A 12,577-nucleotide genomic window follows, 5' to 3' on the forward strand; every position below is an offset into this window, starting at 1 on the left:
CCCTGTTGTAAAAAAAGATGTTGAGAGGGCAGAGAAGAGCAGCAAAGAGGAGGAAGGGTTGCAGGAATTGGGGGGTGTCGAGTGGAAAGAAGGCCTAGGGGTGATATCTGTAGTCCTCCAGTATTTGGGGGGGCTGCCCCCTCTTCTCCTAAAGCCCCCCCGGAGGCAGGGCAGAGGAGAGAAGCAAGCAGGGATTTCCTGAGAGCCGGGGGAACTGCCTGCCACCGGAAGTCGCGGGCGCTGTACGCGTCTGGGGTGGTGCCGTAGGAGGTGCCCTGCTTGAGCGGGGGCCCCTCCCAACCCTGTCCTCCTGTCGCTTCAGTGCGAGAACGACCCGCCTTCCTCCGCCACGACCCCCGTGGAGTTCCTGGAAAACCACGGGAAAAACATCCTCCTCTCCAACGGGAACCTGACGGCCACCCGGGTCTCCAGCTACAACCAGGGCATCGTGGTGGTGGGCCAGCCTTTGCCGCAGCAGCAGCTCTTCCAGGTGGGGGGGGCAGGGGGGAAGGGCTGGGCTCAACCCCTGGGGGGGGTCTCTTCCCTGCCGAGGGACCGTCCGGGTGGGGAAGGGGGAGGCAGCATAAAGGGAGTCTGCCGGGCTTTGGGGCATGTGCAGTGCCGTCCGTGGGTCCTGACCGGTGGCAGCCTCTGCTGATGCTGTTGATCAGGCTTCCTTCCCTTCCTCCCTCCCTTCCTCACTTCCATCCATTTTCCGCCCTCCCTCCCTCTCCTTCCTCCCTTCTGTCTGTTTTCCTTCCTCCCTCTCATCCTCTCCCTTCTCTCCCTCTCCCTTCCTTCCTTCCCTCCATCCTTCCTTGTCTGTTTTCCTCCCTCCCTCCCTCCCATCCTTTCCCTTCCTTCCTTCCTTCCTTCCTTCCTCTCTCTCCTTCTTCCTTCCCTCCATCCTTCCTTGTCTGTTTCCCTCCCTCCCTCCCTCCCATCCTTTCCCTTCCTTCCTTCCTTCCTTCCTCTCTCTCCTTCTTCCTTCCCTCCATCCTTCCTTGTCTGTTTCCCTCCCTCCCTCCCATCCTTTTCCTCCCTCCCGCCTCCCTTCCATTTTTCTCCCTCCTTCCCTCTCCCTCCTTCTCCCCCTCCTCTCTCCTTCCTTCCACCTTCCGGAGAGGAAGAAGGCCAGGCTGCGCATGCGAGTCTGTGTGTTTGTGTGTGTGTCTCTCTGCCCGGTTTCCCCCTCCTCCTCCCCCCCGCCAAAAGGACCCCCTTCTGACCTCCTGCCCCTCTTTCCCCCCCGCCCCCCCTCTTCAGTTCCAGATCGACTCCCTGAACCCCCAGTGGACGTCCTCGCTCTCTCTGGGCGTCATCGGCAGCTCCCCGGAGCGGCTCAACTTCCCCGCCACGGCCTGCTCGCTCAAGCGCTCCACGTGGCTCCTGCAGCGCGACTCGGTCTTCCACAACTCCCTCAAGGTGCCGGGGAGGGGGGCGGGCAAGGAAGGGGTGGCGGCGGGGGGGGGGAGAGAGAGGGAGAAACCCCGCCTGAAACCGGGGCGCTGATCACCCACCCACCCACCCCCGTCTTTGCCCTCCCGCTCCCCCGCCGCAGATCTGCGAGAACTACGGCCCCAACCTGGACACCTGCCCCGAGGGGACGGTGCTGGGGGTGCTGGTGGACGCCGGCGGCTGCCTTCACCTCTACATCAACGGCATCGACCAGGGCGTGGCGGCCCAAGACGTGCCCAGCCCTTGTTACGTGCTGGTCGACCTCTACGGGCAATGCGAGCAGGTGAGGGTCCGGCCGGGACGGAGGAGGGAGGATTAATGGTTCTGACTGTCAGGAAGTTTCTCCTTAGTTCTAGGTTGCTTCTCTCCTTGACGAGTTTCCATCCGTTGCTTCTTCTCCTGCCTTCGGGCGCTTTGGAGAATAGCTTGACTGCCTCTTCTTTGGGGCAGCCCCTAAAGATATTGGAAGGCTGCTATCCTGTCATCCCTCGTCCTTCTCTTCGTTAAACTACACATACCCAATTCCAGCAACCGTTCCCGATATGTTTTAGCCTCCAGTCCCCTGATCACCTTTGTTGCTCTTCTCTGCACTCTGTAATTATGCCAAGCTGACAACACTATTTAGAATAGAATTAATAGAATAGAATAGAATAGAATAGAATAGAATAGAATAGAATACAGAATAATAAAATATAGAATAGAACAGAACAGAATAGAATAGAATAGAATAATAAAGTACAGAATAATAAAAAACAAAATAGAATAGAACAGAATAATAAAGTACAGAATAATAAAATACAGAATAATAAAATACAGAATAGAATACAATAGAACACAATAATAAAATACAGAATAGAATAGAATAACGCCCTGTGCGTTCCCACAGAGAGGGCCTCCTCAGGGTGCCTCCGGTCAGGGAATGCCGGCTGGTGGCCCCCAGGGGGAGGGCCTTCTCTGTGGGCGCCCCGGCTTTGTGGAATCAACTGCCGGTTGAGCTCCGGATGGCACCGGATCTCCGCTCCTTCCGGCGCGGGTTAAAGACCCATTTATTCGAACAAGCCGGCCTGGCCTGATGGGGAGTTAACTCAGGGTTTTAATATTTGTATATTTTTACTGTTTTACTTTGGGCAATAATTTAATTCTTTTTTAACTTTTGTACTTGTGTATTTTTATTATATGCCCTGTTCACCGCCCTGAGTCCTTCGGGAGAAGGGCGGTATAAAAATTTAATAAACTTAAACTTAAACTTAAAGTACAGAATAATAAAATACAGAATAGAATAGAACAGAATAATAAAATACAGAATAATAAAATACAGAATAGAATAGAATAGAACAAAATAATAAAATGCAGACTAGAATAGAATAGAATAGAATAGAATAGAATAGAATAGAATAGAATAGAATAGAATAGAATAGAATAGAATAGAATAGAGCTGGGAGGGACCTTGGAGGTCTTCTAGTCCAGCCCCCTGCTCAAGCAGGAGAACCTACTCCATCTCAGACCATCTATCCCTGCAGTTAAGTTGCCCACCTTGGCTCATCCACCCTCCAGGCCGAGCCATCTGCTCTTAAGTGTGACCTTGTACAGTCACTAAGTGAACCGGGATTACCTCTGAAAAGTCACCCGGCTGAGTTTCTCCCCCCCCCCCCCCGCGCCAAACTACGCTTTGAAAGAACCACCGTCTGGCTTTTTCCTGCCAAGCTGAGCAAAGGAGGGAGGGAGCCAGCTGCTGCCCCCCACGAAGTCAACCTCCCCCCCCTAATCTGGAGGGGCAGAGTTCCCATTGTGCGTGGGTTAGGGTTTCCTGGCCGCTTCTGCGGGGAATCTGACCCGACTTACGACGAGAGGCTCTTGGTTTGTTTTTTTCCCTAGGTCACCATCGTGACCAACGACGCTCCCGCCGTGGGAGCCGAGAGCACGGACCCCCAAGGACAGGGGGGCATGGAGAAGGCCGACATGGTGGACGGTGAGCGCGGGGGGGCCGCTTTCTGGGGAGTCAGCACCCTCCCCTTCCGCTTCCCCTTTTGACAATCCTGGTTGGATTTTTAAACAAACTGGGTTTCCCCGCTCGCAACCCGTCTCGTGGCTCTACGGTTTGGGGAACGGGGGGGGGGTCCCCTGGTCTTCGAGGAATGGAGTTTCCAAAGCAAAGTAGGGTTCGCGAGCCGCACCGGAGGACCCCCCCCACCCGCCTCTGCCTTTCCCCCCCCTTTCCAGGCATCAAGGAGAGCGTGTGCTGGACCCCCCCCGTGGACCTCAACCCCGCCAAGACCTGCGAGTATCAGTCGCTCTGCGCCCGTTTCAAGGACATGCTACTGCTGCCTGGTTAGCCCTGGGCTCCGCGGGGCGGGCGAGGGAGAAAAAAGGCCACTTTGGGGTACTCCTCGACTTATGACCACAGCGGGTCCCAGAATTTCCCGGAGCTAAGCCAGACGGTTGTTAAGTGATAACATGATGAAATGGAAACGGTCCTTTTTTTTTCCTTTTCTTTTAATGCACACACACAAACAAACAAAAAAACCGAATTCGGGTCCAACCCCCCCCCCCCGAGACCTGCCCCTCTGGGGGCCGCCTTCCTAACCGTGTCTGCCCCTCCAATCTCCCCCCCCAGATGCCTATTTTGCCGAAGACCCCAAGCCAAGCCTTTGCTACTGCGAGGCGTGCCGCAAGCCGCGAGGCGAGGAGGCCTACTACAAGCGGGGGGAGCCCCCCCGGGACTACGCCTTGCCTTTTGGGTGGTGCCGCTTCACCCTCAGGTACCTTGGGGGGGGGGCCCTGTGGGAGGGGGGTCTTGGGGGGCAGCAGGGCATCCTCGACGTAACAGCCGTTCGTTTAGCGCAGGGGGTCTCCAAATTTGTAAGACTTGTGGACTTCAACTCCTAGAATTCCTCAGCCAGCATGAGGGAACTATGGCCCTTTAATGACTTGTGGACTTCAACTCCCAGAATACCTCAGCCAGCGTGAGGGAACTATGTCCTTTTTATGACTTGTAAACTTCAACTCCCAGAATTCCTCAGCCAGCGTGAGGGAACTGTGACCCTTTAATGACTTGTAAACTTCAACTCCCAGAATTCCTCAGCCAGCGTGAGGGAACTGTGACCCTTTAATGACTCGTAAAGTTCAACTCCCAGAATTCCTCAGCCAGCCTGAGAGAACTGTGACCATTTTATGACTTGTAAACTTCAACTCCCAGAATACTTTCAGCCAGCGTGAGGGAACTATGTCCTTTTTATGACTTGTAAACTTCAACTCCCAGAATTCCTCAGCCAGCGTGAGGGAACTATGTCCTTTTTATGACTTGTAAACTTCAACTCCCAGAATTCCTCAGCCAGCCTGAGAGAACTGTGACCATTTTATGACTTGTAAACTTCAACTCCCAGAATACCTCAGCCAGCGTGAGGGAACTATGTCCTTTTTATGACTTGTAAACTTCAACTCCCAGAATACCTCAGCCAGCGTGAGGGAACTATGTCCTTTTTATGACTTGTAAACTTCAACTCCCAGAATTCCTCAGCCAGCGTGAGGGAACTGTGACCCTTTAATGACTTGTAAACTTCAACTCCCAGAATTCCTCAGCCAGCGTGAGGGAACTGTGACCCTTTAATGACTCGTAAAGTTCAACTCCCAGAATTCCTCAGCCAGCCTGAGAGAACTATGACCATTTTATGACTTGTAAACTTCAACTCCCAGAATACCTCAGCCAGCGTGAGGGAACTATGTCCTTTTTATGACTTGTAAACTTCAACTCCCAGAATTCCTCAGCCAGCCATGCCTCTCTCTCTCTCTTCCCCCCCCCCCCCGCCATACTTCCAAGAGTGGAGAGATTGCAGAGGAAGGGATCACAAGAGAGTAAACAGGCCACAATGGGCATACCTATCAAAAGGAATGCATTTGTCCCAGGGCATTCTGGGAGTTGAAGCCCACATGTCTTTAAGCCATTACCGGGGCCCTGAACAAAGTGACGGGTGGCCATTTTGGATTCTTAGGACCTCGCAGTCCCGGGATCCAAATTCGGACGCTCAGCAGCCGACTCACGTTTATGAAGGTCACAGCATCCCAGGCTCATGTGATTCCCATTTTGCGACCTTCCCATAAGCAACCTGGGCGGGGAGCCAGATTCACTTAACAACCGTGCGGCTGACTTAGCCCCTGCCGTGATTCGCTTAACGGCAGCCCTGGCAAGGAAGGTCGTAACACGGGGCGAATGGAATTTGCTTATCGGACGTCCCAAAAGCCAGTCCCTGCAGCAATTCCCTTAACAGCAGAGGCGAGGAAAGTCGTAAAAGGAGGTGGGACTCGCTTAGCGACCGTCTCGCTTAGCGAGTGAAATTTTAGGCTCCATTCGGGCCACAAGTTGAGGATTCCCCGCGTGAAGATGTGGCTGTCGCAGTCTGAGTTCAGGAAGGGGTTTCCCGGACCACCCGGGTTTTCGCCTGCCCACGCACCATTTTTTAAAAATTTATTTATTTTTTGCAGAACAAGCCCCCGCTTGGAAGGGGCCAGCACCGCTAAGAAGTGGCACATGGCCTATCATGGGACGAGCATCGGAGCGGTCCGCCGCATGTTGGATCAAGGGGAGCTGGTGCCCGGTAAGCGACGGCGCCCGTTGGCACGAGGGGCGAAGGCACTGGGTCTGAAAACTGGGAGGCTGTGAATTCTAGTCCAGCCTTCGACACAAAGCCAGCCAGGTGACCTTGGGCCGGCCAGTCTCTCTCAGCCCTTGGAAGGCCGCAAACGGCAAACCCCCTTCCTGGAGAAAATGGTTGAGAAAGCTGCCAGGGACCATCCAGGAGTCCCCCCAAAATTGCATCCAGTGCTGTATTTGGGGGGCGGGATGTCTGCAAAACAGGAATGTGGGGGGGGGAGGCTGAGGTAGAGGACTTGGGAGGGCTCAGCGGGGTGGTAAGAGGCTCTCTCTTAGGACTGGTGGTGCCCCCCCTCCCCACTCTCCAACGGATGCTAATGTGAGCCGGCCCTCCGGTTCCCCCCCCCCCGCTCCCCAAAACACAACGGCACCCTCCTTCCTTTCCCCGCAGGGAGCACGTCCATTCTCAGCTGCCGCCCGGTGAAGGCCGATCCGCAGGGAGGGGGCGCCGGCAGCGGCACCAACGGGGGCTACCTGGAGGCAGAGGAGAACAGCGTGCAGGGCCGGGAGGAAGCCCCCCACGTCCTCCTCTCGCCCACCCTGCGCTACGCCGGGCTGGAGCCTTTCGCCACCAAAGTGCAGTAGGTGTCGCCCGTGGCCGGCCGGATTGTGTGGGGGGGGTTGGAGGGGGAGATGTCCTAGCGGGACCCCACACACACACACCGGAGAGGGGGGAGCCTGCAGGGTGGGGGTGGGGGTGTGTGAAAAAGTCCAAATTTGATCCCAGGAGAGATTCAACCTAGACATAAAGAGGAATTTTTCTGACAGTGAGGACAAACAGCCAGTGGAACCGCTTGCCACCAGAAGTCGTGTGAGCTTCATCCCGGGAGGCTTTCAAGAAGAGACTGGAACGCCATTGGTCGCAAATGGTGTAGGGTCTCCTGCTTGGGTGGGGGGTTGGACTAGAAGACCTCCAAGGTCCCTTCCAACTCTTGTTATTCTGTTCTGTTTTAGGTCTAATTCTGTTCTCTACTCTGTTCTATTCTATATTCTATTCTATTCTATTATTTCTAATTCTATTCCTATTCTATTCTACGTTATATATTCTCTTCTGTTCTATATTCTATTCTATTCTATTCCTTATTTCTATTCTATTCTATTCTATTCTATTCTATTCTATTCTATTCTATTCTATTCTATTCTGTATTCTATATTCTATTCTATTATTTGTAATTATATTCCTATTCTATGTTCTATGTTCTATTCTGTATTCTGTTGTATTCTCTGCTATATTGTGTTCTATTCTATGTTCTATTGTATTCTATATTCTATTCTATCATTCTATTCTATTCTATTCTGTATTCTATATTCTATTCTATTATTTGTAATTATATTCCTATTCTATGTTCTATGTTCTATTCTGTATTCTGTTGTATTCTCTGCTATATTGTGTTCTATTCTATGTTCTATTGTATTCTATATTTTATTCTATCATTCTATTCTATTCTATTCTATTCTGTATTCTATATTCTATTCTATTATTTGTAATTATATTCCTATTCTATGTTCTATGTTCTATTCTGTATTCTGTTGTATTCTCTGCTATATTGTGTTCTATTCTACTGTATGTTCTATTGTATTCTATATTCTATTCTATCATTCTATTCTATTCTATTCTATTCTGTATTCTATATTCTATTCTATTATTTGTAATTCTATTCCTATTCTATATTGTGTTCTATGTTCTATCGTATTCTCTATTCTATTCTATTCAAATGGCAGCCAACGCAGTACACTCCAAGTTAGCAAACGTCGTTTTTCCTGCCCCTACGTCCACGCACAACAAAACAAAACAGAGCTTTGATTTGTCCCATTGGCGGCTGTCTTGAATTTTGGGCCCCACCCTGGAGACTCTTCTGCCAGAAGCAGTTTGGGACGTAGGAAAAGCCGAGCGCGGCTAGATTTTTTTTTTTAAAAAAAATCTCTTTTTATATTCTTTGTGTGCACCTTTAAAATGACCTTTAAACTTGAAAATGACCTTTAAACTTGGAAGAAGGTTAAAAAAAAACAGGAAGGCAAAAGACGAGCTAAAAAAGATTAAAATAAAATAAAATAAAATAAAATATGAAAGGGAGGGAAATACAGTACACCGGCCTCCGTGTGACCGACCGGCGCTCAGCCTCAAGGCCTCGGCCCGGCGACGATCTCTGCGTGTAAGTAAGCCCAGCCGCATTTTATTTTTTTCGCTTTTCCAGATTCAAAGACCCAAAGTCTCACCGACAGCACTCCGCCCAGGTGGCCCTGCAGGTGTGCGTGCGCCCGGGGTCCTACAAAGTCTGCCCTCCCTCGCAGGCTGCCCCCGAGCCCGTGGACCCCCGCTTCAGCAGCGCCGAGATCGAGTGGGTCACCAAGGAGAAAGGGGCGACGGTCCTCTTCGGCCTGCTCGTCCGCGTGGAATGAGGAAAAGAAACCCCCCCTGACCGACCGTCCGCGTGGGGACGCCACAGCTTTTGCCAAAATCCCGCGCTCCCCGCCCCTCTGCCCCGGGGAGGGGTCCCACGACGCACGGACCGGGTGGAAATGGCACGTGCCGTCAAGGGGGGCGTGGGGGGAAGAGCTCTTTTACAGCCAGACGGACTCCGTTGGGAGAGGACTCTATTGGGGAGGGGGCTGCCTTGGGGTGGGGGCCGTTCGCCTCCTTTTATTTTCATTTGCACAGAGACTAGACAAGCTAACGGGGCGGGGGGGGCTGGGAGACTGTTAAAAGAGCATGAAGGGGCGGGGTGTGTGGGGAATTTGGGGGGGTCTTTAGTTGCCACAAAAGGACTTGGGGAAGGGTCTTTCTGACACACACACACACTCACACACACACACACCGGGGATTTCTACAGACATGACAACATCCTTTCCCCTTTTTCTGCGCCCCCCCATCCCCGGTCCGATTCAGATTGCGTTTCCTTCCTTGCGCCGAGACCTCTTTTCCCCTGGGAAGGGATCGGGATGGGGGGGGTCTTTTGGGGCGGGGGGGCTGGGTCTTCTTCCTCGAGGGAGACCCCCACCCACCCCCACCGGCAGGCACTTAAAAAGACCCGAATGGAGCTTGGGATGGGCTCGTCTGAACCCTCTCCGCTTAATCCGGAGTCCCTCGTCTGGATCCCCAATCTGGATCGGGGGGAAAAAAACAAATCTCGGGGTCTTCTTTCCACATAATGTTGCATTGAAGCCCCTCGGTTTGAAGCCCACCCACCCAGCTTGGTTCATTCTTTTTTTTTTCTTTCTGGGGGGGTGTGTGGGTGTCTGGCAGGAGGTCAGATTTACAGAAGTGGCCTCCAAGCACTTCTTTTATTTTTTTTTGCCTTTGGGGTGGGTGGGTGGGTGGGTGGGTGGTGTGTTTCCTAATTTTGTGTGGGGTTTTCACCAGAAGGACGCAACGTGTCAAACCGGCTGCGCCCCACCCCTCCCCGTAAAAAAAAAAAGCACACCTTAATTCCGATTTCTTTCGTTGCTCTTATTCTCCCGGTCCCACAAAGCGCTCGTCCCCGTTTACCGGGGTGGGGGGGACTAGTGGGATATGTGTGCAAACCCCCCCCTCTCCGGCACGCGCACACACCTCCCCCCTCCCTTTATTTATTGTTGTGCTGATCGTCAGACAAAACAAATGTGAATTTTTTTTTTCTGGGGTGTGTGTGAAGTATGCGAGCCCCCCCCCCACACCGGCGCCCGTCCTCGTTTCCCCCTCCGATTTGTATTTTAAATGCTATTTATGCTGCTTCTTCACTTTATTTGTTTTTTGGGGGGAGGAAATGCCTTTTTTTTTACATCTTGTCGGAAGCTGGGGGGGGTTGTTCCTCTGTATGTTTTTCCTCCTTCCCCCCCCACCCTTTTTTGGGGACAAAACTTCAAAAAAAAATGTTCCCATCCTTTCCAAGGGTTTATAAACCACAGTTAAAACCGCTTTTTCTGTTTGTCTCCTTCGTGACTCTCCCGACAGCCCCCCCCAAGTGGCGTTTACAAGTTCCCGTCCCCCCCATTGCAATCCCCCCCCCTCCCGTTCTCTTATTTATTACATTGCAGCCCAAGGACCAGAATTCCCGGCATGGCTTCCAGTAAACTTAGAAATAAAACAGACTTGAGAGGAAAAAATTCTATTTTAGCGTCCAGACAAAAGGCAGATTTTGAGGTTCTTGAGAGAAGAGACAGCCATGCAATTTGTTTGTGTGTGTGTGTGTGTGTGTGTGTGTGTGTGTGTGTGTGTTTTGCAGGTGGTCCTTGACTTACAACGGTTCGTTTAGTGACTGTTCAAAGTTACAACAGCGCGGGAAAAAGTGACTTGCCTTTTTTTCAGAGTTACCGCCTTTGCATCGTCCTCGTGGCCATGTGATCAAAATTCAGATGATTGGCAAGTGATCCGTATCCATGATGGTGGCAGCATCCTAGAGGGGTCACGTGATCCCCTTTAGTGACCTTCGGATGAGTAATGGTAAAGCCAGGTTCACTTAATGACGATAGGATAGAACAGAACAGAATATAGAATAGAATAGAATAGAATAGAATAGAATAGGAAATAGAATAGAAATAAGGAATAGAATAGCATAGAATTAGAATAGAATATAAAATAGAATAGAAACATGAAAGAATAGAATAGAATAATAAAATATAGAACAGAACAGAATGCAAAATATGGAACAGAATAGAATAAAATAGGAATAGAAATACGAAGAATAGAAATTGGAATTGAGAATAGAATAATAGAGTAGAATAGAATGGAACAGAATAGAAATATGAAAGCATACAATAGAATAATGAGAATAGAATAATGATAAGAATAGAACAGAAATATGAAAGAATAGAAAATATGGAATAGAATAAAATAGGAATAGAAAAATGAAGAAGAGAAATTAGAATAGAATAGAAGCTGGAAGGGACCTTGGAGGTCTTCTAGTCCAGCCCCCTGCTCAAGCAGGAGAACCTATACCATCTCAGATAGGTGACTGTCTAGCCTCTTCTTAAAAATCTCCAGAGATGGAGCACCCACGATTTCTAGTGGCAAGCAGTTCCACTGGTTGATTGTCCTGTCAGGAAGCTTCTCCTTAATTCCAGGTTGCTTCTCTCTTTGGTCAGTTTCCAACCGTTGTTTCTCGTCCTCTCTGGTGCTTTGGAGAATAACGTAACCCCCTCCTCTTTGGGGCAGCCCCTCAAATACTTGGAACGCTGCTATCATGTCTCCCCTATTTCTTTTCTCGAGACTGGCCAAACCCAAGTCTCTCAGCCGTTCTTCGTATGTTTTGGTCTCCAGGCCTTGGATCCTCTGAGTTGCTCTTCTCTGCGCTTTTTCCAAACTCTCAACGTCTTTTTTTGTGATACGGTGACCAAAATAGGCTGCAGGATTCCAGGTGTGGCCTCACTAGGGCTTTACAAAGCGGTACTAATACTCCGCGTAGTCTTGATTCTGTGCCTCTGTTTATACAACCCAGGATTGTGTTGGCTTTCTTGGCTGCTGCCACACATAGTGTAACTGCGGTGATTCAATTGGCATCTGTTCCGAAACAATGACATAAAACCGGGCTAAACTCATTTAACAAACGTCTTGCTTAACAACAGAAATGCTGTGGCCGTAAGTTGGTAGTCCTTTTTACGACCACAACTGACCCCAGGATTTTCATTGCTCAGCAAAGCAGCTCAGTGAACCGTGCTCAATTTTACAAGCTTCCTTTGCCACGGGATGTTAAGCAATTCACTGCAGCGAATCAGGCAGTCATTAAGTGAATCTGGCGTCTCTCCTTGACTTGGCTTATCAGAAGCCGGCCGGGAGGGACGCAAACGCCGGCCCCAGGATGCTGCAACCGTCGTAAATACATTCCAGTGGCTGAGCGCCCAAATTTCGCTCGTGTGACCAAGGACGATGCAATGGTCGTGAGTGCGAGGACCGATCAGAAGCCCACTTTTTCCTGCACTGTTGTAACTTGGAACGGCTGCTGAAGGAACAGTTGCAAACCGAGGACTTCCTACACCAAATCAGGCTGTGAAGAATAAGCTGCTAAACTGAGAGGCTGCTAGGAAAAGGGGACCACCCAGAGAGAGAGAGAGAAGCACAGGCTGCGGAGAGAGTGATTGACACGTCTGCTAGACAAACCCATCATCCACAGACCTGCAAGGGTCGGGTAAGGAGCACCACACCTGTCCTGTCATTGTGTGCCCACGTGTGAGATCACCACAACCCCTGGGGGCCTGGGCTGCAAGCGAGGTAGCTGCCCGCCAGACGTAATTGCCCAAGTAATTGAGCCTCAACAGGCTGGCTGGCTGGAGACCGTCTTTCTCAATAGCTCTGCAGGAAGACGGGGTGGTCTTTACCTTAACCCCTTTAAGGTAGGCCCGGGCGAGGGACAGATCCTGCAGCCAATCCAGAAATGCAATACAGGTACTCCTCGACTTACAGCCCCAAATTTATGCTGTTAAGTGCGACATTTGTTGAGTTTTGCCCCGCTTTACAACTTTTCTTGCCACTGTTCTTAAGTGAATCACTGCAGTGGG

The 12,577-nt window shown here is 50.8% G+C and overlaps 1 protein-coding gene across 1 annotated transcript in view; it reads left to right on the top strand.

Moving 5' to 3' along the window:
* LOC308677857 (neuralized-like protein 4) overlaps positions 1–10,001 on the top strand; it is a gene marked incomplete at its 5' end in the record, with an annotated part of 27,337 nt that extends 17,336 nt beyond the window's left edge. The window contains 9 exons of the mRNA XM_081344554.1: positions 285–490; positions 1,267–1,425; positions 1,562–1,741; positions 3,334–3,427; positions 3,679–3,786; positions 4,073–4,217; positions 5,938–6,050; positions 6,498–6,687; positions 8,302–10,001. Coding sequence (XP_081200680.1) covers positions 285–490; positions 1,267–1,425; positions 1,562–1,741; positions 3,334–3,427; positions 3,679–3,786; positions 4,073–4,217; positions 5,938–6,050; positions 6,498–6,687; positions 8,302–8,506 — 1,400 coding nt within the window. The 3' untranslated portion in view covers positions 8,507–10,001. The remainder of the gene's footprint in view (positions 1–284; positions 491–1,266; positions 1,426–1,561; positions 1,742–3,333; positions 3,428–3,678; positions 3,787–4,072; positions 4,218–5,937; positions 6,051–6,497; positions 6,688–8,301) is intronic.
* Positions 10,002–12,577: the final 2,576 nt, after the last annotated feature.

The sequence above is a fragment of the Vipera berus genome, assembly GCF_964194415.1.
Source record: "Vipera berus genome assembly, chromosome: Z".
Taxonomy (NCBI): Eukaryota; Metazoa; Chordata; class Lepidosauria; order Squamata; family Viperidae; genus Vipera; species Vipera berus.